Consider the following 24083-nt stretch of genomic DNA (forward strand, 5'->3'; position numbering starts at 1 on the left):
TTTGGTTTAAAAATGCGCACACACCTGGGAGACGGAGGTTGCAGTGAGTCAAGATCGCGCCACTGCACTGCAGCCTGGCGACAGTGCGAGACTGTGTCTCAAAAAAAAAAAAAAAAAAAAAAAAAGGCACACCGACATTGACTATTATTGGTCAGTTTTTTCTTAACCTTCACATCTGCTCTATTTAATTGCCACAATTCTATTATACAAAGTACATTATAATATACGTAGGCCAGTGAAATGTATTCCAGTTAGAATATTCAGAAAAGAAAAACATCTTTCAAAGTAATGTGGTTGGAAGTCCCAGCTATGCCTCTGCAAAATAGAACGTCCCCAACTGAACAAATTTAAGTTAGTAGATTTAAAATATTCTCAACAACAGATGCACTATTATAATCAAAGCATTTCCATTTCAAATTATTTTAACGTTAATCAATTATGTAAGATATTTAGACAAATTCAAATAGGTATTTAAAATACTTACATTATCTATTGATTTAAGCCTGAGTCCAATTTTTCCATCTTGATCCTTACACAAAATGACTTCACGAATCCCTTGCTTAATTTCTGCTCTACGAATTCCAACATCATTACCAGTTACAGGAGCCACCATATAGTTCACACTGGAAGGTCTTGCTACCAACTGCTGACAAAACCGTATACAATGTGTCAATATTTAGAAACACTCCTTGAAAAGAACAATGATAATTAACTGGGCAATCCACAAATAATTTCCTTCAGATAAAGTTTGATGTCTATGAAAATGGCACTGGCTCTATTACTAATTCTTCACTAACTTATTCCCACACATATCATCTCTAACAGATTCAATGACTCTCTCTTGTCCTTTAAATTCACTGGCATTTGTTTCACCAGTATATTGGCTTGTCTTCATCTCAAATGTATTATCTTTGAACTTAAAGGCCATATACTTTTGAAATATTTTCCAGACGGTTCTTTATGTCACAATCTTTGACAATCTGCTTATCCTTTCAGAATTTCCAAACAAGAGGCAAACTTCTTACCTCAGTGTTACTGGGAGGATTAAATGAAAAGTGCATGGGCACTGGCACACAAAAGAGAGTCAACTATTATGTCTCCTCCCCTCTAATAACCATCTATTATTATGATTAACAAATCATATGCACGAACCAGAATGCTCCAGATTACCTACATTAGGGACCTGTGTCAGGTACCATGTTACAAGTTTCTAATTTTTCAAGTTTTCCTAACCAAAACTGGTGTCTTATTTTAAGTGGAACCTTTCCCCAACCAAAAAGGAAATGGAACAATATTAGGCCATTAAAAAGAGGAAATCCTGCCATTTGGACAACATGAATAAACATAGAGAATATTATTCCAAGTGAAATAAGCCAGACACAGAAAGACAAGTACCGTCTGGGTCTCACTTATACGTGGAATCTGAAAAGAGTCAAACTCACAGAAGTAGAGACTAGAAGGGAGGTTGTCAGGGGCTGGGGATGGGCAGGGCAAAGAATGAGAAAATGTTGGTCAAAGTGTACAAATTTTCAGTTATGAGTACGTTCTACAGATCTAATGTACAGCATAGTAACTATAGTTAATAATACTGTACTGTATACTTGAAATTTGCTAAGAGTACATCTTAAGTGTTCTCACCACACACCAAAAGAAATATAACTATGTGAGGTGACAGATATGTTAATAACCTTGACTGTGGTAATCATTTCACAGTGTGTGTGTTTGTGTGTGTTTGTTTATCAATACATCAAGTTGTATTGAGATATACAGTTGAATATAAACAATTTTTATTTGTTAATTATACCTCAATAAATAGCTGGGGAGAGGAAGATCCGGATGGAACATCAAGAGAAGAAAAATAAAATATGTGAAATGAAAAATTCACTAGATATGAAGAGTTAACAGAAATCTCCAGCAACAAATTAATTTAAAATAAAACAGAAGAAAAAGAAAAGGTGGCGCACTGAAGAACCCTGGATATGCAGACACAAAAAATGAAGGTTTAGGTCACCCTTCTAGGTATTAACTTTTTTTAAAAAAAGACCAGCTGAAGTATTGCCCAAGGGCAAAGGGATCTAAGCATCCATTTAATGAACAAAGGAAGTTCTAAATTTTAACTACAGCCTCATGATCAGTTACTAAAATAAGAATCAGAGCAGCTATGACTCTCTTCTTTGTATTTGTATATTTCCTGTAAATACAGCAATTAATCTTTCTGTTCCTCTATACCTCCTTTTACCTTTATGTATGAATTGCTAGTAGTGGTTAACTTTACACTTTTGCCTTTAAATTAAAAATATTCTGTTGTGAATGTGAATACTTATAAGGGTAATTAATATCATATAGTAATCAATACCATGACCACTGCCCAGAGATGGCCACATTAACTGGTATCATCCCTTTCTAGAGAAAGGGTGAGAGCAACTTCATTTATATCGAGGGGTACATGGCTTCATTTCGTACACCCCTGAGTTAAAAATGATTTTTATATTTTTAAAGATTATAAACAAAAAAACAACAAGAATATGTGATAAAGATCATAAGTGACCATGAAAGCCTAAGGTATTTATTATGAAGCCCTTTATAAAGTTTGCTGAACTCTGATTTTATGAAGAAGTTCATCTTTTAAGGAGAAAGTATAAAGTTGTTGTTGTTGTCAAATGAAATTCAAGTATCTGTACAAGTGTGTGGATATACTAGTAGTCAAAGGAGTAGGTGGTAACAGATATTAAGCTACTATTTGTCAGCTCCAAATCCACCCTTCTAGACTCTACTTGGTGATGCTGGGCCTAACTGTGCAAATTATAATTTTGTTTGTCAGTGACTGGAGTGACAAGCACCTCGTTCCTTCCTTTGTGCTTCCTGCTCCTGTCAGTACTGTGTAAGCCTGGCCCTTTACCCTGGCAGTAGCAGTTGGTTCCAGTCTGCAGCTTTTACTGACACTCCCAGAACCAGCCTCATTACAACCCCTCAGAGGCACCAGTAGTGTCCCCTCATTCGAGGTCTGAGTCCCAGCTCTGCAGGGCTCTTCCCTCAAGGTTCTAGGTTCTGCTAACTCCAGTCTCTCCCCTGTGTCATCCCAGTCCTAGGAGAAGCAACTAGCTATCTGCAATTATGTTTTTTTCAATTTTTCAACCTCTTAAAATACCTACTATTATTTGTTTTCCCAACTGCATCACCACTAACACAAGTTTTCTATAAATATTTGGTAAATACATACATGCTAGGTACTGTATATGCATTGGGATATGGCAACAAGACAGACACAGATTTAACTACAATTATAATAAGTGGCACAAAGTGCTATGGTCATAGCAATAACCTTAATAAAAGGTTATCAGATCCATTATAATTAAGCTAGAATATGGAGTCTAATTACATGGAGCTTTGGATTTCAAAAAGAATGTTAAAAGACTGAAGAGCAAAGGCTTGGCGCAGTGGCTCATGCCTGTAATCCCAGCACTCTGGGAGGTCGAGGCAGGTGGATCACCTGAAGTCAGGTGTTTGAGACCAGTGTGGTCAACATGGTGAAACCCGGTCTCTACTGAAAATACAAATAATTAGCCGGGCATGGTGGCACGCACTTGTAGTCCCAGCTACTTGGGAGGCTAAGGCAGGAGAATCACTTGAACCCAAGAGGCAGAGGTTGCAGTGAGCTGAGATCACACCATTGCACTCCAGCCTGGGTGACAGAGTGAGACTCCGTCTCAACAACAACAACAACAACAAAAAAAAAAGATTATGAGCAACAAAGATACGATAGACCTATATGTGTATTTCAGAATGATTAACTTAGCAACAGCTTAGTACCATCGAAATAAGTTACTAGAGGAAATTTAAGAGAGTACTATAATAATGAAGGCTAGAAGTATAGAAACCCTGAATATGGTTATAGTAGGACTAGAATGGATAAAAAACAGACAAAATGAATACAAGAAACAGAAACAGAATCAACAGGACTTAGTAAATGACTAAATGCAGAAGACAAAGGAGAATGAACTAGTAAAAGGTATCTGAATCTAAATCCTAATAAACTCAAAACAGTGTAGCACAAAATGAAGTAGACTATGTAAGAAACGATATCCAAAAGGAAGTCTAAAATTTCTGCGAAGTGAGGTTCAATGCTGTTGTATATTTTTGAGTTAGCCACAAACAGGAAAGCTTATATTAATATGTAAAGTATGGTTTTATATAATTCAAAATTAATTACACTGTACATACCCCCTGAAGTGGTGCACCAGAAACCACGGCCACATTTGCACGTATTTCTTCTTCATTTAAACTCAGCCCCATGTATTGAGACAGCTCCGGATATAGTTTGGGATAGAGATCTAATAAGTAAATGAATGAATGAATAAATTAAAAAGTACTTACAGAATACACAAAATGAAAACTTCTTTTATTATGGGCTTCTGTGTATTAACGAAATTATACTTAAGTTATAAAATCTAGAATGAATTTAAAGTAGCAATTTGGAAAGGCATCTCCCCATCTCTGTAACCATTAGAAATGGAAAATACAGAAAATGTTTAAAATTCATAAAATATGAAGACATCTGAACTGAAACAACCAGATTCCTAAACACTCAAAAGTAGAAATAACTTTTCCAAATAAACTATCTTGCCTTTCCTGTTTCTTAAAATAAACCTACTTGATTAGGAATTTAGTAAGAATACCACTTACCAATTCAGAACAACTGACCAAAATATCTATTTGTCAAGTCAGCTACTTTATAACTCATTCTGTAAACAGGGCTATGGAATGATTCTTCTGAACAATCTTTTTTTGAAAGCTTGTAAATTTATTTAGTGTCTTATCAATTTTAGTAATTTTAACTACATTCCAATGAAATCCTGCAAATGGTATTTTTAAATATTAACATTATTTCACCTGGTAGTAGTTATATACTATTTCCAAAAGCTCTTTTCTACATGAGACTTAAATTATCTGTGACTTAAAATGAATTTTCTATGACGCAAGGTTATAAACTGTTGTAAGACAAAATGACAGGCCACAAAATTTATTTAACACTTATTTTGTATCTTAAGTCATAGTATTTAGAAGCTCTGTCCTGAATCCCTCTGAACCTTGAAGAAAAAGGGACTAAAGACAGGATACAGAGAATGAATAAAGGCCTCAATATTTAAGAGGCTTCCCAAAGAGGAGGTGGTTGGAAATTTCAGAAGCTCCCATAGGAAAGACAGAAGACAATTCAGAAAGTTCAACAGCAGCAGCATGATGATAGTTCTTAAATGTGAATTCAAAAAGTTCTTACATGTGAATTCATATATATAATTCATTCATAAATGAATCAGCCACATGTTAGGGATTTACAAGTCAGTCTAAAATCAATTTTCATTAAGCCATGAAATACATCCCCATATCCACAGTTCACTATCTTAATTAGAAAAAGGGTTATTTTTTGAAGTAAACTTTTTTTTCTTATTCATAACTATTTGAGCTTAACTACCAATTTTATGCAGCCTGTCAAGAAAAAAAAATCTTGGATTCCTTATTTGAGCAAAAGAAGATAACAATATTTCTGTTCACAGAGAATGAACTCAAAGTATAAACCTACTTCGATCTTGAGAGATAGGAGCAGAAGCTTCTGACAAAATTGCTGGATTGGCAGGGTTTGCAGAAAAAGCAGTTTGAGCCTGAAAAAGAAAAGAAGAAAATTGTAACAATACACTATACTTACTTTATATACTTATATAATTTATAAGCTAAATCCAGTACTTCCAAAAAGAAACTAAAACAATGAAGATTTATGTAAGAAAGTTTAATTTCAAACATGTCAGCAATACATTTTTTCAAAGGAAATCTGCAAATCAAAATTATATTTGATATTCTAAATACTTTTAAGGCTATCACAAAAAAATTGTAGAAGTACTATTCTACATGTCTTATAACCAGTATTTCATAGTGCTGCCACAATAAATATTTTCAAAGTGCATTCTAAAATGGATAAATTTTACATTTTCATTATTCTTTTACTAATTAGTCCAAGTAAAAATATTTTATTTGCATAAGAAAAAAGCATACCCATATTCATATAAAAAGTCACATATCAGAAAAACACCTAAAAAATAAATACTAAGTTGCTAATATTTACCATTTTAGCATGTCCCACTGAAATCATCTTCATCGCAGCAAGTATAGCAAGGGATTTATGCTAAACACTTTTAGAATATCAGAAATTATGAAAATAGCACAGTTTATCACTGACATAAATGGATGATGACAAGGTAATATAATTTGTAACTGTTAAACTTGCCAAAATCATTCTGACACACTCTGACACTCTAGCATTTATCAGTGCTATTCATGACCAAGTATCCACTTCTCAGGGCTGCCTCGATGGCCTATATCATATGAAGTATTTTCACTGATGGAAATACTTTATCCTTTACCATTAGATCTACTTTCTGAAATAGCTATATGTCATTAGAGACAAGTTTGGTAATAAGTTGTATGACCAATCTCTACCAACTTTTTACTTTATTGGAAACGTGTAATTTTAAAAATGAAGTTCATAGTAGTATCTCAACCTAGCCCTAAAATCAATGTCAAGAGTAGTCCCAAAGATGCTTTGGAGATATGAAAGCTTAGGTTAAATAAGTAAAGCCTACAAAAGGTTTGAATGGTACTAAAGTCATATGTTCTGATATACTTGTTGAGTTATCCTTTAATATTTATTATTTCATAATTTGTTAAACATTCTAGATTTAAACAAAATACAGCATGAACATCTTTATAACTGTAAAGAACAATCCACAAATTGAACATGTGTTGAACTTTGAAAGTTCTTTCACCACGATTAGCTAAAAGGAGCTAGTGGCTTGTTATATTACTTCTTGAATCACGTCTAACAAAAAAAGTACCGTGCAGCACTGAAAAAAAAAAAAAAGAGCTATAAAGACATGAAAAGACATGGAGGAAACTTAAGTGGATATTACTAAGTGAAAGAAGCCAACCTGAAAAGGCTACATACTTTATGATTCCAACTATGACATTTTGAAAAACGCAAAATTGTGGAGATAATAAAATATAAGGCCAGGCACGGTGGCTCAGGCCTTTAATCCCAACATTTTGGGAAGCCGAAGTTGGAGAGGTGCTTGAGGCCTGGAGTTCAAGACCAGCCTGGGCAACATAGGAAAACCTGCCTATGCAAAAAACTGTTTTGGCCGGGCACAGTGGCTCATGCCTATAATCCCAGTACTTTGGTAGGCCGAGGTGGGCAGATCACCTGAAGTCAGGAGTTCAGCTGACCAACATGGCATGTTGTCATGTTTCTCATGGCCAACATGGCAAAACCCCGTCTCTAGTAAAAATACAGAAATTAGCTGGGCATGGTGATGGGTGCCTGTAAATTCCAGCTACCTGGGAGGCTGAGGCAGGGAGAATTGCTTGAACCCAGGAGGTGGAGGTTGCAGTGAGCCAAGACCGTACCACTGCACTCCAGCCTGGTGACAGAGCAAGACTCTGTCTCAGGAGAAAAAAAAAATTTTTTAAAGCTAGCTAGATGTGGTGGTGTATGCTTGTAGTTCCAGCTACTTAGGAGGCTGTGGCAGGAGGATGGAGGCTGCAGTGAACTATGACTGTGCCACTGTACTCCAGCCTGGGCAACAGAGCAACATCCTGACGCTAAAAAAAACACAAAAGCAAAAGCAAATTATTGGTTGCCAGGAGTTTCTGGAAGGGAAGAAAGAACAGGCATTAAAGGATTTTTAGAGCAGTGAACCTATTCTGTCTAATGCTACAATGGTATACAGTCATGTGCTGCATGTTCTGATCAATGATGAACCACATATACAACAGTGGTCCCATGAGAGTTAAAAAATTCCTGCTGCCTAGTGACATCATAGCTGCCGTAACACAACTCATTAGTTTGTGGTCATAGTGGTGTAAATAAGCTTACTGCACTGCTAGTCATATATAAAAAAGTCTAGCACCTACAATTATTCATGGTACATAATACTTGATAATAAATGACTATGTTACTCATTTATGTATTTCCTGTGTTATACACTTTATCTTTAGAGTATATCCTTCTACTTACAAAAACAGTTAACTGTAAAACAGTCTCAGGCAGGTCCTTCAGGAGGTATTCCAGAAGGCGCTGTTACCATTGGAGATGACAACTCCATGCATGTTACTGCCTCTGAAGACCTTTCAGTGGGACAATGTGGAGGTGGAAGACAGTGATATTGATGATCCTGACCCTGTGCAGGCCTAGGCTAATGTGAGTGTGTGTTTTAGTTTTTAACAAACTTATAAGCAATTTTAAAAAACTAAAAATTTAAAAAATAGGAAAAAAGCTTATAGAAACAAGATATAAAGAAATATTTTATATAGCTGTACAATGTATTGTGTCTTAATCTATGTTATTACAAGAGTCAGAAAGTTAAGAAATTAAAGTTACAGGAAGCTAAGGTTAATTTATAATTCGACAAAGAAAAATCTTTAAATAAATTTAGTGCAGCCCAAGTACAGAGTGTTGATAAAGTCTGCAGCAGTGTACGGTAATATCCTAGGCTTCACATTCACTCACCACTCAACTCACTGACTCACTCAGTGCAACTTCTAGTCCTGGAAGCTCCATTCATGGTAAGTGCCATATACAGATGTACCATTTTAAATCTTTTACATCGTATTTTTACCATACCTTTTCTGTGTTTAGATACACAAATACTATTGTGTAACAACTGTCTACAGTATTCAGTACAGTAACATGCAGTGTTACTCTATCATACAGGTGGGATCATACAGGTTTGTAGCATAGGAACAACAGACTATACCATATTGCTTAGATGTGTAGTAGGCTATGCCATCTAGATTTGTGGGAGTACACTCTATAATGTTTGCATAACAAACTGTCTAATGTGGCATTGCTCAGAATATACCCGTCTTTAAGCAACACATGACTATATACACATCACTATACATTTGTCAAAATCCATAGAACATATAACACCAAAGGGAACCTCATGTAATGAAAATATGTAAACTTCAGGTGATATTAATGAGCCAGATGTACCGCTCTGGTGCAGATGCTGATACTGGGGAGGTTGTGCATGTGTGATGATAGAGGGTGTACCGTACTTTCAGATCAATTTTGTTGCAAATCTAAAATTGCTCTAAAACACAGCTTACTAATTTAAAATACTTCTCCTTTGTATGTAGTTATGATTTTCTATTCTTTCATTGCTATTGTTTTTAATCCAAGGAATACTGAAGAATACATATAGAAAGCTCCCTGCAAACAAAGTTATATAAATTTAATTATGTTATTTGCAGTAAAAATGAAACAAAAGCATGTAACCCAATTTTAAGTACTGTAAACCATTAAATGTAGCTACTTATTTCAAACTTACTTTGAAATCTGACACTACTGAAAATAAAGGGGTTACAGTTGCCCCAAGGAGCATGCCAGGGCCTATTATTTCTGCCATTAACAGAAAGGATGTGGAAAAAACATGCTTGTAGCATCACTTCTGCCAAATTCTGCCCACCGTATTAGGAAACTGATAAGCTCTGGTTCTATATATCATTATTTATTAAAAGCTTACTTTGCATAAGTAGAGGAAACCACAGGCCACAGGCTCTTGTCAGGATTTGGAATGGAGAGAAAGGTCTAGGGACTGTATGATGTTAAAAGCCACAGCCTAATGGCTACTGCAGAACAGTTTACAAAATACGAATGGTTGGTTCATTGCTGTAATTTAGCTTTGCTGTGGTGTTAAAGGCCAGCAGATGAGAAAATGAATACTACCTTCCTTCATAACACCATTTCAGGGGAATCTTAAGAATAAAAACAAACATGAGTATCATCCACCTTAGAAAATGATGCAAAAAAAAAAAAAAAAAAAACAAAACCTACAGCCAAAGAGTTTAATGGCTAGATTAGGAATATTTTTAAATTCAGGGGTAATAAAAGAACCATGTTTCCCACTCCTTATTCACTGTTCTATCTCCCAGCTGCTTTCTGCTCTGAACATAAAAGGTTCTTTAATGTAAATATCTATGTAATTCACTTCTGCTTGAAGAGGGCAGCATGATACAGATTGTAGCCCTCTTTATTTTTCATTCCAATATCTGTCAATATCAACTCTTCTTCTGCTGCTGTTTTCAAAATCAAAAGCCTCAGCTCATACCTGACTATGGTAAATTTACATTCAATTCCATAAAAACCTAACAAAAAAAGGATGAAAACAAAGAACAGATTAGTTATTCTTATGGGTCCACCTAAAAATCCTTATCAGTTAATGTGTTGATGTCATATAAGTGGCTAAGCAGTTATTCTGGAAAGCTAAATATTTCAGATAAAAGTCTTTTAAAAAGAGTGCTTGGGGGCCGGGTGCGGTGGCTCAAGCCTGTAATCCCAGCACTTCGGGAGGACGAGACGGGTGGATCACGAGGTCAGGAGATCGAGACCATCCTGGCTAACACAGTGAAACCCCGTCTCTACTGAAAAATACAAAAAAAACTAGCTGGGCGAGGTGGCGGGCGCCTGTAGTCCCAGCTACTCGGGAGGCTGAGGCAGGAGAATGGCGTGGACCTGGGAGGCGGAGCTTGCAGTGAGCTGAGATCCAGCCACTGCACTCCAGCCTGGGCTATAGAGCGAGACTCCGTCTCAAAAATAAAATAAATAAAATAAAAAGAGTGCTTGTTTAGATGAACTATGTGGAAATAAAACCATATGAAGAAAATACTGACAAAATACTAAAGAAGTGATAGGAACATGTAAAAGATGACTGAATAGGCCACGTGAAACTTTGAGGCATCAAAGCCTTGGCAGCTGAACTGTAGATTTCAGAGATTTTACAACCCTCATTTTAATATCCATACTGGATCTATGATAGAAAATAATTGTTCATAATTCAATTATCAATAAGTAAATCTCACTTTCTAGTAAACTGAAGACAGGGTACCAATAAAATGATCTTCAAGGTAAGGAGTTTTCATTTATTTTGTCAAATTAAAATAATAAACAATAGCTGAAGAAATTCTAAATTGATAAAGAGATCAAGTTGAAAGCTAACCGTAAACAGACAAATCCATCATATACTACAAATTATCCTCAGTTAAAATAATTATCAAAAATTTCCCAAATAGCCAGAATTGGTCCCAATTCCTCACTTGTTCTTAAGCAGAAGCATGTGTCTTCAAAATGCAAAGGACTATAAAAATTTTCAACTCAATGCAATGAGAAATACTGCAATCTCTACACAGTCATTTAGAGAATAAACAAGTGAAATGTCTGCTGCTCATCTCTCAAAGAAAAGAAATCACTACACTTTCCCTGTGCTTTTAAATAACTGCTCTTCTAAAAGTAGCATGTACTCCACTATTTCTGTAATTTTAACTTCAATTAGGAGGCAGAGAATTACTTTAAAGAGTGGTCATACCTAAAGATCCAAAAGACAAACATACCAATTTTATACAAAACTATGAATATCTAAAAAATTGGAGCATATTTTGTCAACTCAAATGTTACATATAATTTAAATTTTAGTCAGAAAATTAAGCTACATGTAAAAAGTGTAAGTCAAATTAAAAAAATCTCATGCCTATTAATTCACAGTGAAATGAAAAAAAATTGCTAGTTTTTCTGTAAACTTTTTAGTCTGCAATTAATAAAACTAAAGAAAGGTTTATGAAGTGTAAAAATGAACAAATATATCTGCCATTTAGCTATCTTGCTTTACTTCAAGCAAGATGTTACTGTGCTTGTTTTGAAAAAAGTATTTAAACTATCATACCTGAATTACTTTGTCTACCTTCAAGTCTTCAAGAGATGGATAGAGCGACATTTTTGCAGGATTCTTCTAAAGAAAAAAAGAAAGTTATATTACTCTGATGTCACAGAAAATGGAAATAGACACATAAACACGTATAACTATTTAACACAATAAAAAACATTTAAATTGCAAAACATATTATAAAATAGGAATATATAGGCCATACCAAAAGTCAGCTGATACTTAGGAATCACCAAACTATCTCTCTTCCCCTAACATTATTACTGAACTATATCCATCACCGATTTTTAAAATTCCTTTCAAGTAAAAGTCCCTTCATTTTACAAACTTAGAAAATCAAATAGAATAGTTATGTGACTTACTCCTAACTTACACAAGTACTTGCAACTTAGCCAGGACTACGAAACTACCCTTAGTACAATGCCCTTGGGCACCACACAGCTACATTTCCTTCTAACAATAAAAGCCTAAAAGCAGACCATATGCAGTAACAATACATGAAACCTCTATTACTAAGAAAAATATATACACACATATATGTATATAGAAGAAACTATATTAATTAACAGATTTATCTTCAGAAGACAGATGGTAAAGGAGTGAGGAATAAGAGGGAAATTTTTACATTTCATTTAAAATACTTCTATATTAAGTAAAGTATGTTTTTTAGTTATCATAAATTGCTTTTTGTAATAATTTAAAACACAATTCTCTTAACATATTATATGAATACATATTTTAAATTTTATTTAGCTGTTTTGAGATGAATACCTGATACTTTCACTCAACCCAATAAAACAGAATATATGCTAAACTGGTACATGGTTTAACGTTAAGATTCCTGATTCAGGGCCGGGCGCGGTGGCTCAAGCCTGTAATCCCAGCACTTTGGGAGGCCGAGATGGGCGGATCACGAGGTCAGGAGATCGAGACCATGCTGGCTAACACGGTGAAACCCCATCTCTACTAAAAAATACAAAAAATTAGCCGGGCGAGGTGGCGGGCGCCTGTAGTCCCAGCTACTCGGGAGGCTGAGGCAGGAGAATGGCGTGAACCCAGGAGGCGGAGCTTGCAGTGAGCTGAGATCCGGCTACTGCACTCCAGCCTGGGCGACAGAGCGAAACTCCGTCTCAAAAAAAAAAAAAAAAAAGATTCCTGATTCAGGTATCAGTTTATTACCTCCCATTTCCAAATCCACTTCTTACTGCTTTCTCTCCCAAAATGGAGCTGAGCTCTTTCAACATTGCTCTGTTACCAGCTGGGATGATGTTAAGCCTTGTCAGTAGAGGCAACTGGAGGTACACTGTAGGAAGAAGAGGTTTTCTCCTCATGGTTCCAATGTACTACTCTAGTCAGACTCCTGCAGTACCTGCTCCTACAGCATCTTGCAACTTGCAGGAAGTAGTTCCGTAAGCATGCAGAAGCTAACCCCAGCACTCTGTTGAGTAACTCTGCAGCAGAATGCCACCACCAAGGAATCTCCCAGAGCAACTTTCTCAACCCCGTCATGTGGCTTCTGCAGCAAATTCCAAGGTTCAGAACGCCAGAGAGAGAATTTCAGGGAAGTTCCAGAAGCAAGGTCCAGTGCCATCTGTCCCCTCTTCAACCAGACCTGGATCTCAGCCCAGGTAAGGGAGCAGCCCTAGAGTTAGTGGCTACTTATTAAGTCTGCTCTTACAGTATTCTTCAAAGTTGTCTTTACTTCTTACAAGTCAATCTCTATTTCTTCAATCATGTTATAACTAATAGTTCTGTGTATTAAACCTCCACTGTTAAAATCACTATATGGTCTCTGTCTCCCAGTTGGACAGCAGTTTTTTTTAATTAATATAATTCACACACTCTAAAATTCAGCCTTTCAAAGTATACAATGCAATGGTTTTTAATGTATTCACAGACTTATACAATCATCTCCACTACCTATCTTTGAATATTTCCATCCTCCCCAAAAGAAAACGCATGCCTCCCCATTCTACCCTCCTTCCAGCTCCAGGCAACATACACTTTCTCGCCTCTGGATTACCTGCTCTGGATACTTAATCTAGAATCTTAGGATATGTGGCCTTCTGCATCTGGCTTCTTTCACATAGCATATGTTCAAGGTTCATCTGTGTTGGAGCATTTATCAGTATTTCATTCATTTTCATAGCGGAATAATATTCCACTGTATGTATACCACATTGTATTTCTGCTGTCATCAGCTCATAACATTTGTGTTATTTGCACTTTTTGGCTATTATAAATAATGCTGTTAAAAATGCCAATGAGCATTTGCATTGTTAGCAAATAATATGTGAGTTTATATACTTTTTAAATAAATGCATCTTTAATTCTCTTGAAATATAGCTAAGCATGCAACCGCTGGGTCATATGGTAACTCTAATACCATCCCCTTGATGATTACAGGATTCGACATATGAATGGAGGGACACGGTCACAAACATTCAGACCATATCATACACCACTATAATATATGATTTACAAATATTTTTCTTATTCTGAAGATTGTCTTTTCATTTTTTTCACAGTGCATTTTGCAGTATGAGGTTTTTAATTCTGATGAAGTTGAATCTATATTTCTTCTTGGTTGCTTATGCTTTAGATATAACATCTCAGAAACTATTGCCCAACTCAAGGTTATGAAGACTTATCCTTCTGTTTTTTTCTAAAAATGTTATGTCTTTAATTCCTGCATTTATATCTTTGATCTATTTTATGTTAATTTTGTACATAGTGTGTGGTATAGATCCATATTCATTATTATCTATGTGGAAACCCAGTTATTTCAGCACCACTTTTTGAAAATAACATTTTTGAATTGTCTTGGCACCGTTGTTGAAAATCAATTGATCATAACTGTATGCACTTATTTCTGCAATCTCAATTCTATTTCATTGATCTATATGTCTATCCTTATACCAGTACCACACAGTCTTGAGTACTGTACATTTGTATTAAGTTTTAAAATCAGTTAATGTGAATCCTCCCACTTTCTTCTTTTTTGAAATTGTTTTGGCTATTCTAAACCCCTATCAACTCAGTATCAGTTTTAGAATCAGTATATCTATTTCTGTAAAAATAAATAAATAAATAAAAGGTGTCCTTAAATCTGAAGTGAGTCTCTTATAAACTGGGTATAGCTGGCTCTTGGTTTTATTTTTTTAATCCATTCATCCCCTCTATGTCTTTTCATTGGAGAGTTTAGTACATTTAAAGTTATTACTGATAGGGAAGGACTTACAATGACATTTTGTTAATGATTGTCTAACTTGAAACTTTTTTGTCCTTCCTTTCCTCTCTTGCCATCATGCTTTTTGTTTCATTTTTTTTTAATAGATATGCTTTGATTCCTTATTTGTGTGTGTGTATTTTCTATAGGTATCTTCTTTGTGGCTACCATGGAGCTTAAATAAAACATCTTCTAATAAATCTATTTTAAGCTGATAACTTCAACTGCATACAATACTGCTTCTTTTCATCCATCCCCATACTGCATTACTGATGTCACAAATTACATCTTTTATGTTGTGCATCTATTAATATTTTTACAGTTATAGGCACTTATACTTTTGTCTTGGACTTATATATCAGAAATAAGTGATTTACTCACCACCATTACAATAATAAGCAGGTCTGTATTTGTCCATAGCTTTATCATTTAATTTTATACTTTCACATTGAACATCCTTTTGTTTCCATTTAACAGACTCCCATTAGTATTTAAGTCAGATATAGTGGTGATGAACTCTCTCAGATTTTGACAATCTTATTTCTCTTTTACTTTTAAAGAAAAGCTTTGCCATATACAGTACTTTGCTGGCAGTTTTTCTTCCAGCAGTTTGACTATATCATCCCACTTCTTTATGATCTGCAAGGTTCCTGCTAAGAAATCCACTTAGAGTCCTACAGAATCTCCTTTGTACATGACAAGTTGTTCTTATCCTGCTGCTTTCAAAATTCTTTGACAATTTGATTATAGTGTGTTTCCATGTGGATGTCTTTGGGTTGTTCTACTCTGGAGTCCATTGGGCTTCTTGAATCTGGATGTCCATTGCCTTCCTTCAATTTGGGAAGTTTTGGTCATTATTTCTTCAAATAAGCTTTTTGCTCCTTTCTCTTTCCAACATATGGAACTTCCATACAATCTATATTGATACAATTGATGCTCTCCCATTATTACTCTAGGCTGTCTTCATTCTTTTTTTATTCTTTTTCTTTTTGCTTCTCTGACTGGATAATTTCAAATGACCTGGCTTCAAGTTCACTAATTCTTCTCCTTGAAAAACACTGCTGCTAAACTCCTCTTGTAAATCTTTCAATTCGGTCAAAGCATATTGCATCTGTTACAATGTTTGTTTGGTTCCTTTTTATGTTTTCAATCTCTTTGTTGACACCATTTTGTTCATGCAGCGTTTTCCTTGGGTCACTGAACATGTTTATGGTGGTTAGTCTGAATTCCTTCTGAGATAATAAAGATATCTGTGTTTCCTTAAAGTACGTTTCTGGATATTTTGACCCTTTGATTGTGCCATGTTTCCCTATTTCTTTGTGTGCCTTTTAACATCATGTTGGGATCCAAGCATTTGAAAAAATATCACCCCTGCCAGTCTTTGTGGACTGGCTCTGTAGAGAGAAAGATCCTCACTGATCAGCCTGACTAGAGATTCTGCATGCCTTCTGAACCTTTCCTGAGGATGCTTCTTCTCTACCAGTGTGTATAAATTCTCAAGATGAACTTGCTGGTTTCCTTTTTCAGGATCTCATAATCTTTTGCTCCCTGTGCTACCTGTCTATAGTACTTCAGGTTCTCTGGAGCTGCTGCAAGCCACCCAGCTCTCTTTTGTTTTCAGAGGCCTCCAACCTGGTGCCCTTTCCTGTCAGTGGGCTTTTAGAGTATGTCCACTCCTGCCTGTGCTCCAAGTCAGGTGAAACAGAAGCCAGTCCCTTGGGGGTAGCTCTCTGAAGTGTTGGACACATACTCCACTATTCTCTCCCCAACCCCTTTCATGCCATACCTAGGGACAGGCTGCTGAGCTGTATCATCCTCTGTCTGCCCTACCATAGGTCCTCTAGAGCAGAAACAAGTCTTCCAGTTCTCTGTTCTTCTCAGTGGCTCCCGGGCACCTGGAATACACCAGCTCCTGTCAGCTTTCCAAGACAAGCAAGACAGAAGCCAGTCCCTCAGCCCACTGAAAAGGTGAAACACTGGACACACATTCCAACTCTTTTGTCTCCCCAAGGAGAAGCCAGGAGTTGAGGATCTTCTCCTGCTGGTTTCATGCTGGAGGTGGGGAGGGACCATGGTGAGTGCATGCTAAACTGTCAACTTTGTTTTCAATGACCCCACAACCTGGTGCCCTTTCCTGTCAGAACTTATATTGAGGCAAAATAAAAACCAGACCCTTGGGCAGACCTCTGAAAAATCTGAATGTCAAACATATGTTTCAGTCTTCTCTTTCCCTCCCCAAGGAAAAACCAGGAGCCTGGAGTTTCCTCTCGCTCATGCCATGCTGAGCCAGGGGAATGAACTACGGTGAGCAAGTAGGATGAATTTTCCTACCATCTTCACTGCAGTTGGTTTACTGCTCACCTAGAATGTAGGAGCCTCTTAACTAGTTTCTGGATTTCTTACAAAGAGCTCTGGTGTGTGTATTGTTATTGAATCAATATTTCTGTGGGGAGAAGTGTGTGAGCTTTCTACTGCACCTTCTTGCTGATATTACACATCTTTTATTTGTTTCTTTTCTAATTTCTCTGGCTATAATCTCCAGTACAATGGTGAATAGTAGTGGCCTGGTACAGTCCTTAAGGGAAAAACAGAATCTGGGTTTGTGGGGGAAAAAAAAAATTCACTCTTGAGAGAGTACTATCAAAGATGATTTGATTGTATTAATCCAGGAGAACAAAGTGAATTACCTTCTTTGGTTCAAAGGATCAATTTCTTAGCAGCCTTTTCTTTAAACACAATTTTTTTGTCTTATTTAAACTTTCGGCCATTCTATCAACATAAACAAAATGCATATGATATATAATATACAAAATGTAAAGCAAGTTGCAATATCAACAACCAAAATGCACTGAAAAGAATGTTACCTGGCCATCTAATATTATTTCTATTTTTTATTTCTTTTTTTGATTCTGTCACTGGCTAACTTCAAAATCCCACTGTTCTCATGAAAAATGAAGTGGTTTCCTAACTTTTCTCTCCATAGAAGTTTCTCTTCAAATAAATATTAACTGAAGTTGTCTGAACAACTCTTGACTTAATTCACACACCAGCAACTCAAGCCTAGAAGAAAAATGAACTTTCAATTTTTTTTTAAAATAATAAATATTACCGTTAATTTACACTGATGTAAAAAGTAAGTTTCAGGTTTGCTTTAAGTGTATTGATCTTAATTAACTCTCTCACAAAGCATTCCTCAATTTTACTTTCTTGACCCATTTCATTAAATTTCTTTCCAAGTATTAAAATGTTGTAGCTGTAAACCACTGACTGACTATTTGCCACCCAGGTCACATGCTTCCATGCCTGCATATTTTTGTAAAAGGTGCATTCTCTTCCAGGAATGTCCTTCCAGGACTCTCCACCGATCAAATTCCTAGTTAGCCTTGAGGCCTAGGTCAAGCGTCAGCTAAAGCGGGTGACTTTGATGGCTTCAGTTGGATATTATTTGCTCCTCCCAACTCCTCTCAACTCTGCCTTAGATTATAGCTAGTACATGTTTATCTCCACTACTTAAAGGCAGGACTCACATTCAATATATTTACACAGCATAAATGCTTTTTCCTCATCCTCAAAGATATCAAATGTAGCTAGGCGCAGTACCTGTAATCCCAACAGTTTGGGAGAACAAGGTGAGTGGATCACTTGAGCCCAGGAGTTTGTGACCAGCTTGGGTAACATGGAGAAACCCCATCTCTACAAAAAATATAAAAAAGTAGCCAGGGACAGCGGCACACGCCTGTAGTCCCAGATACTCCGGGGGCTGAGGTAGGAGGACCACCTGAGCGAAGGAGATTGAGGCTGCAGTGAGCTGTGGTCACGCCATCACACTCTAACCTGGGTGGACAGACTGACACCCTGTCTCACCAATAAAAAAAAAACTTTTTAAAAAGAAGATATCAAATGTTAGTATTTTGACAAATGTCATCAAAACAACAGTAAATAAGATAACTTTAAACACTTATTGAAAAGATCAAAATATTCTTAGGGCAAGTCCATACTTTTGAAGCTAACAGTGTAAAAAGCCTAACAGTGTAAAAAACCTAGCAGTGTAAAAAATAAAGCATTTATCATTTGTGGAAATGATAAATGCTTTATTTTTCTGAAGGGCTCCATTAAGTCACTTGTATATTATATTTAAACCTTTGACCTAATGGGAACGTCAGAAACACAGCCCTTTTTCAAGAACCACAAAGCTAACTCCGGGAAATCCTCCTAATTGTGGCTGGAATTTTATAATGACCAATAATGAGGTTTAAGAGGATTCTGAAAGTAACTATTACATCAATGTAAGAATCTCATTTTACCTCACTTGCAACTCTTATCAAACATTATTATTGTACGAACTAAACTAAAGAATTTTGTCTCTAGGCTTTCCTTCAAGTTGAGTAATCACTAAGAAGATAAAACTCCCAAATCTACTCTGTAAGAGTTTGATCAAACCTTCCTGATCACTACAGCTTTTTTCCACTGGCCTAATTCCTTGGAAAGAAATGGTACTGCCCACATATGCTTTGATCAGGTTTGGCCCACACTACAATATTTGCAATCTCTGTGACTCACTTCACGCCTTATGAAAGGCCCCTAAACCCAATGTATCTCAGGCCTCAGAAATAACTCCCAAAGAGTTTCTATTAAGAGATCTTTCAGTGGTTGGGATAGTTTCAGGACTTCTTCAGAACACCAAAACGCTATATATATATATGTATGTATTTATATTTTGTCTGCCTCAGTACCAAGTTTTCCATTTGTCCCTCAACTCCCTCAGGGCAATATCAGAGTAATGTCCTTGAAGTCTTTAAATACGTGTACAGAACAAAGCCCTCAACTTAAATACCCTACGTGATATTTTGGAATTCTAGTTTATTTACTCTCTGGATTTAATATTCTGATTAATGAAGTAGGAAACACTGGCAAAGTTTTCCAAATAATATCACCTAGAATGGCAATACTCATCATTTTCTGAGTTATTAACCTTACCCCTCCTCAAACCACCAACTACAACTGGCCTCGCTTAAAAATGGCATGTGACTGTTTAAGGTGAAATTATGTTTATTTGCTTCTTTTAATCTAAGCTATTAAAACAGGAGTTCCCAACCCCCGGGCCATGGACCAGAACCAGTCGGTGGCCCATTGGGAACCAGGCCACCCACAGCAGGTGAGTGGCAGGTGAGCCAGCATTACCACCTGAGCTCTACCTCCTGTCAGATCAGTGGCAGCATTAGATTCTCATAGGAGCAGGAACCCTATTGTGAACTGCACTGCAAGGGATCTAGGTTCAACTTTCCTTGCGAAATAGTTTCATCCTGAAACCATCCCCCTATCCCGTCCGTGGAAAAACTATCTTCCATGAAACCAGTCCCTGGTGCCAAAAATGTCGGGAATCCCTGTATTAAAAACATCTTGGGATAATAAAAATTTAGGACTGCAGAATCATTGATTTTTTAAAAAAATTACATGGCACTTGATAAGCAATTAGTTGAATTCAAAGATGTTGCCTATTTCAACTACTGATATCTTCAAAACCAGGGAAATTTGGAGTAATTGGGTTTCTTTTGTTGAAGCAGTTATTAAAATTTCTAGTAAAGTTGTGTTTCTTTCTTTCTTTTTTTTTTTTTTTTTTTTTTGAGACGGAGTCTCACTGTGCTGCCCAGGCTGGAGTGCAGTGGCCGGATCTCAGCTCACTGCAAGCTGCGCCTCCCGGGTTTACGCCATTCTCCTGCCTCAGCCTCCCGAGTAGCTGGGACTACAGGCACCCGCCACGTCGCCCAGCTAGTTTTTTGTATTTTTTTAGTAGAGACGGGGTTTCACCATGTTAGCCAGGATGGTCTCGATCTCCTGACCTCGTGATCCGCCCGTCTCGGCCTCCCAAAGTGCTGGGATTACAGGCTTGAGCCACCGGGCCCGGCCGTAAAGTTGTGTTTCATTATTTCACTTCTGCAAACTATTCATAGAGTGACTGAAAAATTTAAAATATAAAAATAAAGTATCAGGCCAGGAACCGTGTGGCTCATGCCTGTAATCCTAGCACTTTCGGAGGCTGAGACAGGAGGACTGCTTGACCCCAGGAGTTCAAGAACAGCCTGAGCAACACAGCAAGATTCCATCTCTAAAAAAAATAAAAACTAAAAAATGAAAAAATAAAGTATCCATTGGACCCAGATGGTAAGCATTCCAGATGGCTCATACATGAGGTCTAGAAACACAATTTGATATATCCTAAGCAGTCTTCCAGAGCAATGTTTCTCAATCTGGCTAATCATCACAGCCAAATTACCCGAGGCTCTAGTTATTATAAAATCAGCTTCCTGGGCAGACACAGATTTCATGGAAGGACTTAGGAACTCTTCTTTTTAATAAATATCCTGGGGGTTTCTAATGATCAGCCATTAAGAAGTATGTCCATATGAAGTCCACTCCAAGTAGAATATTTAATCCTTACCCATAGGATTCCATTTCTCACCTAGTGAATTGGCAAAAATCCAAAGTTTGACAACATTCTCTGACATCAAGGCTTTGAGAAACACTCATATACTACTAATGGGAGCATAAACTAGTACAATTACCATGGAGAGTGAGTTTGCAGTATCTACCAAAATTCTAAATTCAGATACCCTCCAACTCTGCAGTATCACTTCAGGTCTCAAAACCTGAAGTGTACAAATATATGTGCACAAAGGAAGCAACATATGTAAAAGTTTATTCACCGCAGCACTGACTGTAACAGCAAAAGACTTGAAAGCTATACATGCTGATATTAGAAAAGCTCCAAAATATTATCACTAACTGGAAAAATAAGAGCAAAATGTGGAGCAGTATATAAAATGTTAATGTTTGTGCTAAAAGGAGGCAAATACAGCTTATATGTTTGCCTATGTAGATATAAAATATCCCTAGAATACCTAAGAAATGTAAAAAAGTTGCCTGCCTGCCAGAAGGAGACTTGATACTATATACCTATTTACACTGCTTAAATTTTGAGACATGTGACTGTTTACCTACTCAAAAACAATACATTTACAAAAGATGTTGGCAGCACTTGAAAAGAAATTAATAAATGCTAACGTTAACTATTGCTAAAAGTAGAAAGTATTTTAAAGTTATTTGGGGGAGCTTTTCTTTTTTAGAATCTCTTGGCATTTAATACCTATGAAAAGTACCCAAATCTGGCAAAAACAGAGAAAATAGTTGTGTCACGCTCATTTTAAGAAACTCTTTAAACAGTACATTTAACCGGCAACCATTAGCAAATTCTTCCCCTATTGTTCCTCTTTTTCTCCTTTTTACATCTTTTCCTATAATGCCCAAAACTAAAAGTTAATGTCTCCAAAGTTAAATTTAATTTTCAATGGAGTGACTACTTACTGACCATTTTAAAAGTCATTCTACTTCTTTTTATTCTGTGCCACAAACCACTTGATTTATAATATTTCTGTACCATTTAAGGCACAAAAGTTTATAGAATTAAGTTGGTAACACAGAAGACAAAAGGACATATTTTCTACCGTTATCCCTCAATCTTAAACAGGAAAATAAAAAGACTGAACAAATTTGAGTTTTAACTAATCACATATACATTTAGAAATCAATTTAAAAGGCCCGCCGTTGTTTTTCAATGTAAATGTCCTCCTTTAATCAACTATTTATTTTTGAAACAAGCAGATATTAAGAGTTTGGTAAGCCGAGCGTATTTTCTAAGCAATGTACGCAATGGAAAAGTCAACAGTAAACTTGTATGTGGTTATACAGACGAGATAATCTAGAAACTCCTTTCAAAAATGGGCACATTCGAAGACTCTATGACTCAATAATCCCACTTTGGTAAAAGTGAAACTTTCCACATCCATATGCCTTCCCTTTCCCATTATTACAAGGAAATCCTGAAAGGAAGTCTCTGAGTCGTCAGATCTCAGTGGTATTTCCTTCTAAACACACCCAACTTTAAACGTTTCTCCCTCAGGTCCAACTTCTCCAGGAAAAAGCTCAAGGCGAAAAACCTCTCCCCACCCCCTTCCAAAAAAAGTCAAGGCTTCGCCCACTAAACGAACACTTCCTTCCTCCTTTCAAATCCAGGACTTCCCGAATAACCCAAAAGGAGGGTGATTAAGTACAGACCAAGAAACGCGGAGCACGGGGAGGAACCGTGACCAGAGGCTCTTTCTTTACTCAACTCGAGATCGTATCGAGGAGAAAACAAGGATCGAGAGACTGTCCCAGGAAGAACCCCAGAGCTGGGGCGGGGGCTGCCGGCGTTCACCCGGCCGGGCCTCCGGGCTCAGCCAGCCCCGGCCCCAGCCCCGGCCCCAGCCCCGGCCCCAGCCCCAGCCCCAGCCCCAGCCCACGCAGGAGCCCGAAACCCGCGGGGTCGCGGCAGGCAGAGCGCGCTGCTCCCGCAAACTTGCCACCCAGCCAGCAGGGCGCAGGGAGGGGCGCGGAGCACCCTGAGGAGAGGGCGTCGCCGCTGCCTCCCGAAAACGGCTGCGACCGGGATGCAGTCCGTGAAGTGGCCCGGGGACCCTCAAGCCTCTGCCCCAAGTCCCCGCGCCCGGGACCCGGCACCGGTGTCCTTCCTCCCCGCTTGGCCTCTTACCTAGCCCCACAAGGAAACGCTCGCCGCCACCGCCTCCGGTCACTGGCACGGACTTCTGAGGCCCAAGGGTAAGAGAGCGGCGCGCGCCCGAGGACCGCCCCCGAGGCGCGTCATGGCACCGCCCCCCGCCTTCGGCCCGCGCAGGCGCACCGCGCAGGGTCAGGTGATCGCGTCCCTAAGGTAACCGGGCGGTAGGGGTAAAGAGGCCTGGGCGTGGGTCGTTCCTGCAGCTCCAGGTGTTCGGCAGTGCGGGGCGGTCCATGCCGGCCGCTCTCCGCTGCCCAGCGGTTATGCTCCCAGTCTTCTCCGCTCTTCGGCAGTTAGTGCCCGCGGGCCCCGTGCCACCCACTCACTACAGTGTGTATCGCAGCTCACGGTCTCTTGGTTCTCGTCGCCTCCAATTCAAAGAGGTCTCTGGAGCCTATGCTCCCTCTTGGGATGCCTTCGACTTCCACCACTGCTGCCCTAGTAACACTCTCCGCTTGCTGTACCTGTCCACTGT

General features: G+C 37.8%; 1 protein-coding gene across 4 annotated transcripts in view; it reads right to left on the reverse strand.

Moving 5' to 3' along the window:
* The window catches only part of SDCBP (syndecan binding protein), a 30878-nt gene extending 7010 nt beyond the window's left edge, over positions 1-23868 (reverse strand). Inside the window, exons 1-5 of one of the 4 annotated variants that reach the window (XM_050802267.1) lie at positions 23582-23868; positions 11766-11831; positions 5579-5657; positions 4222-4331; positions 485-643 (exon numbers count right to left, since the gene is read on the reverse strand). In XM_050802267.1, the coding sequence (XP_050658224.1) occupies positions 485-643; positions 4222-4331; positions 5579-5657; positions 11766-11816 (399 nt within the window). In that variant the 5' untranslated portion in view covers positions 11817-11831; positions 23582-23868. Of the gene's footprint in view, positions 1-484; positions 647-4221; positions 4332-5578; positions 5658-11765; positions 11832-23581 lie in introns of all 4 variants that reach the window. The other 3 variants (XM_050802264.1, XM_050802268.1, XM_050802266.1) reach the window with 3 other exon arrangements.
* Between the last annotated feature and the right edge of the window lie 215 nt (positions 23869-24083).

This window comes from Macaca thibetana, chromosome 8 (genome assembly GCF_024542745.1).
Source record: "Macaca thibetana thibetana isolate TM-01 chromosome 8, ASM2454274v1, whole genome shotgun sequence".
In the NCBI taxonomy this organism is placed as follows: domain Eukaryota; kingdom Metazoa; phylum Chordata; class Mammalia; order Primates; family Cercopithecidae; genus Macaca; species Macaca thibetana.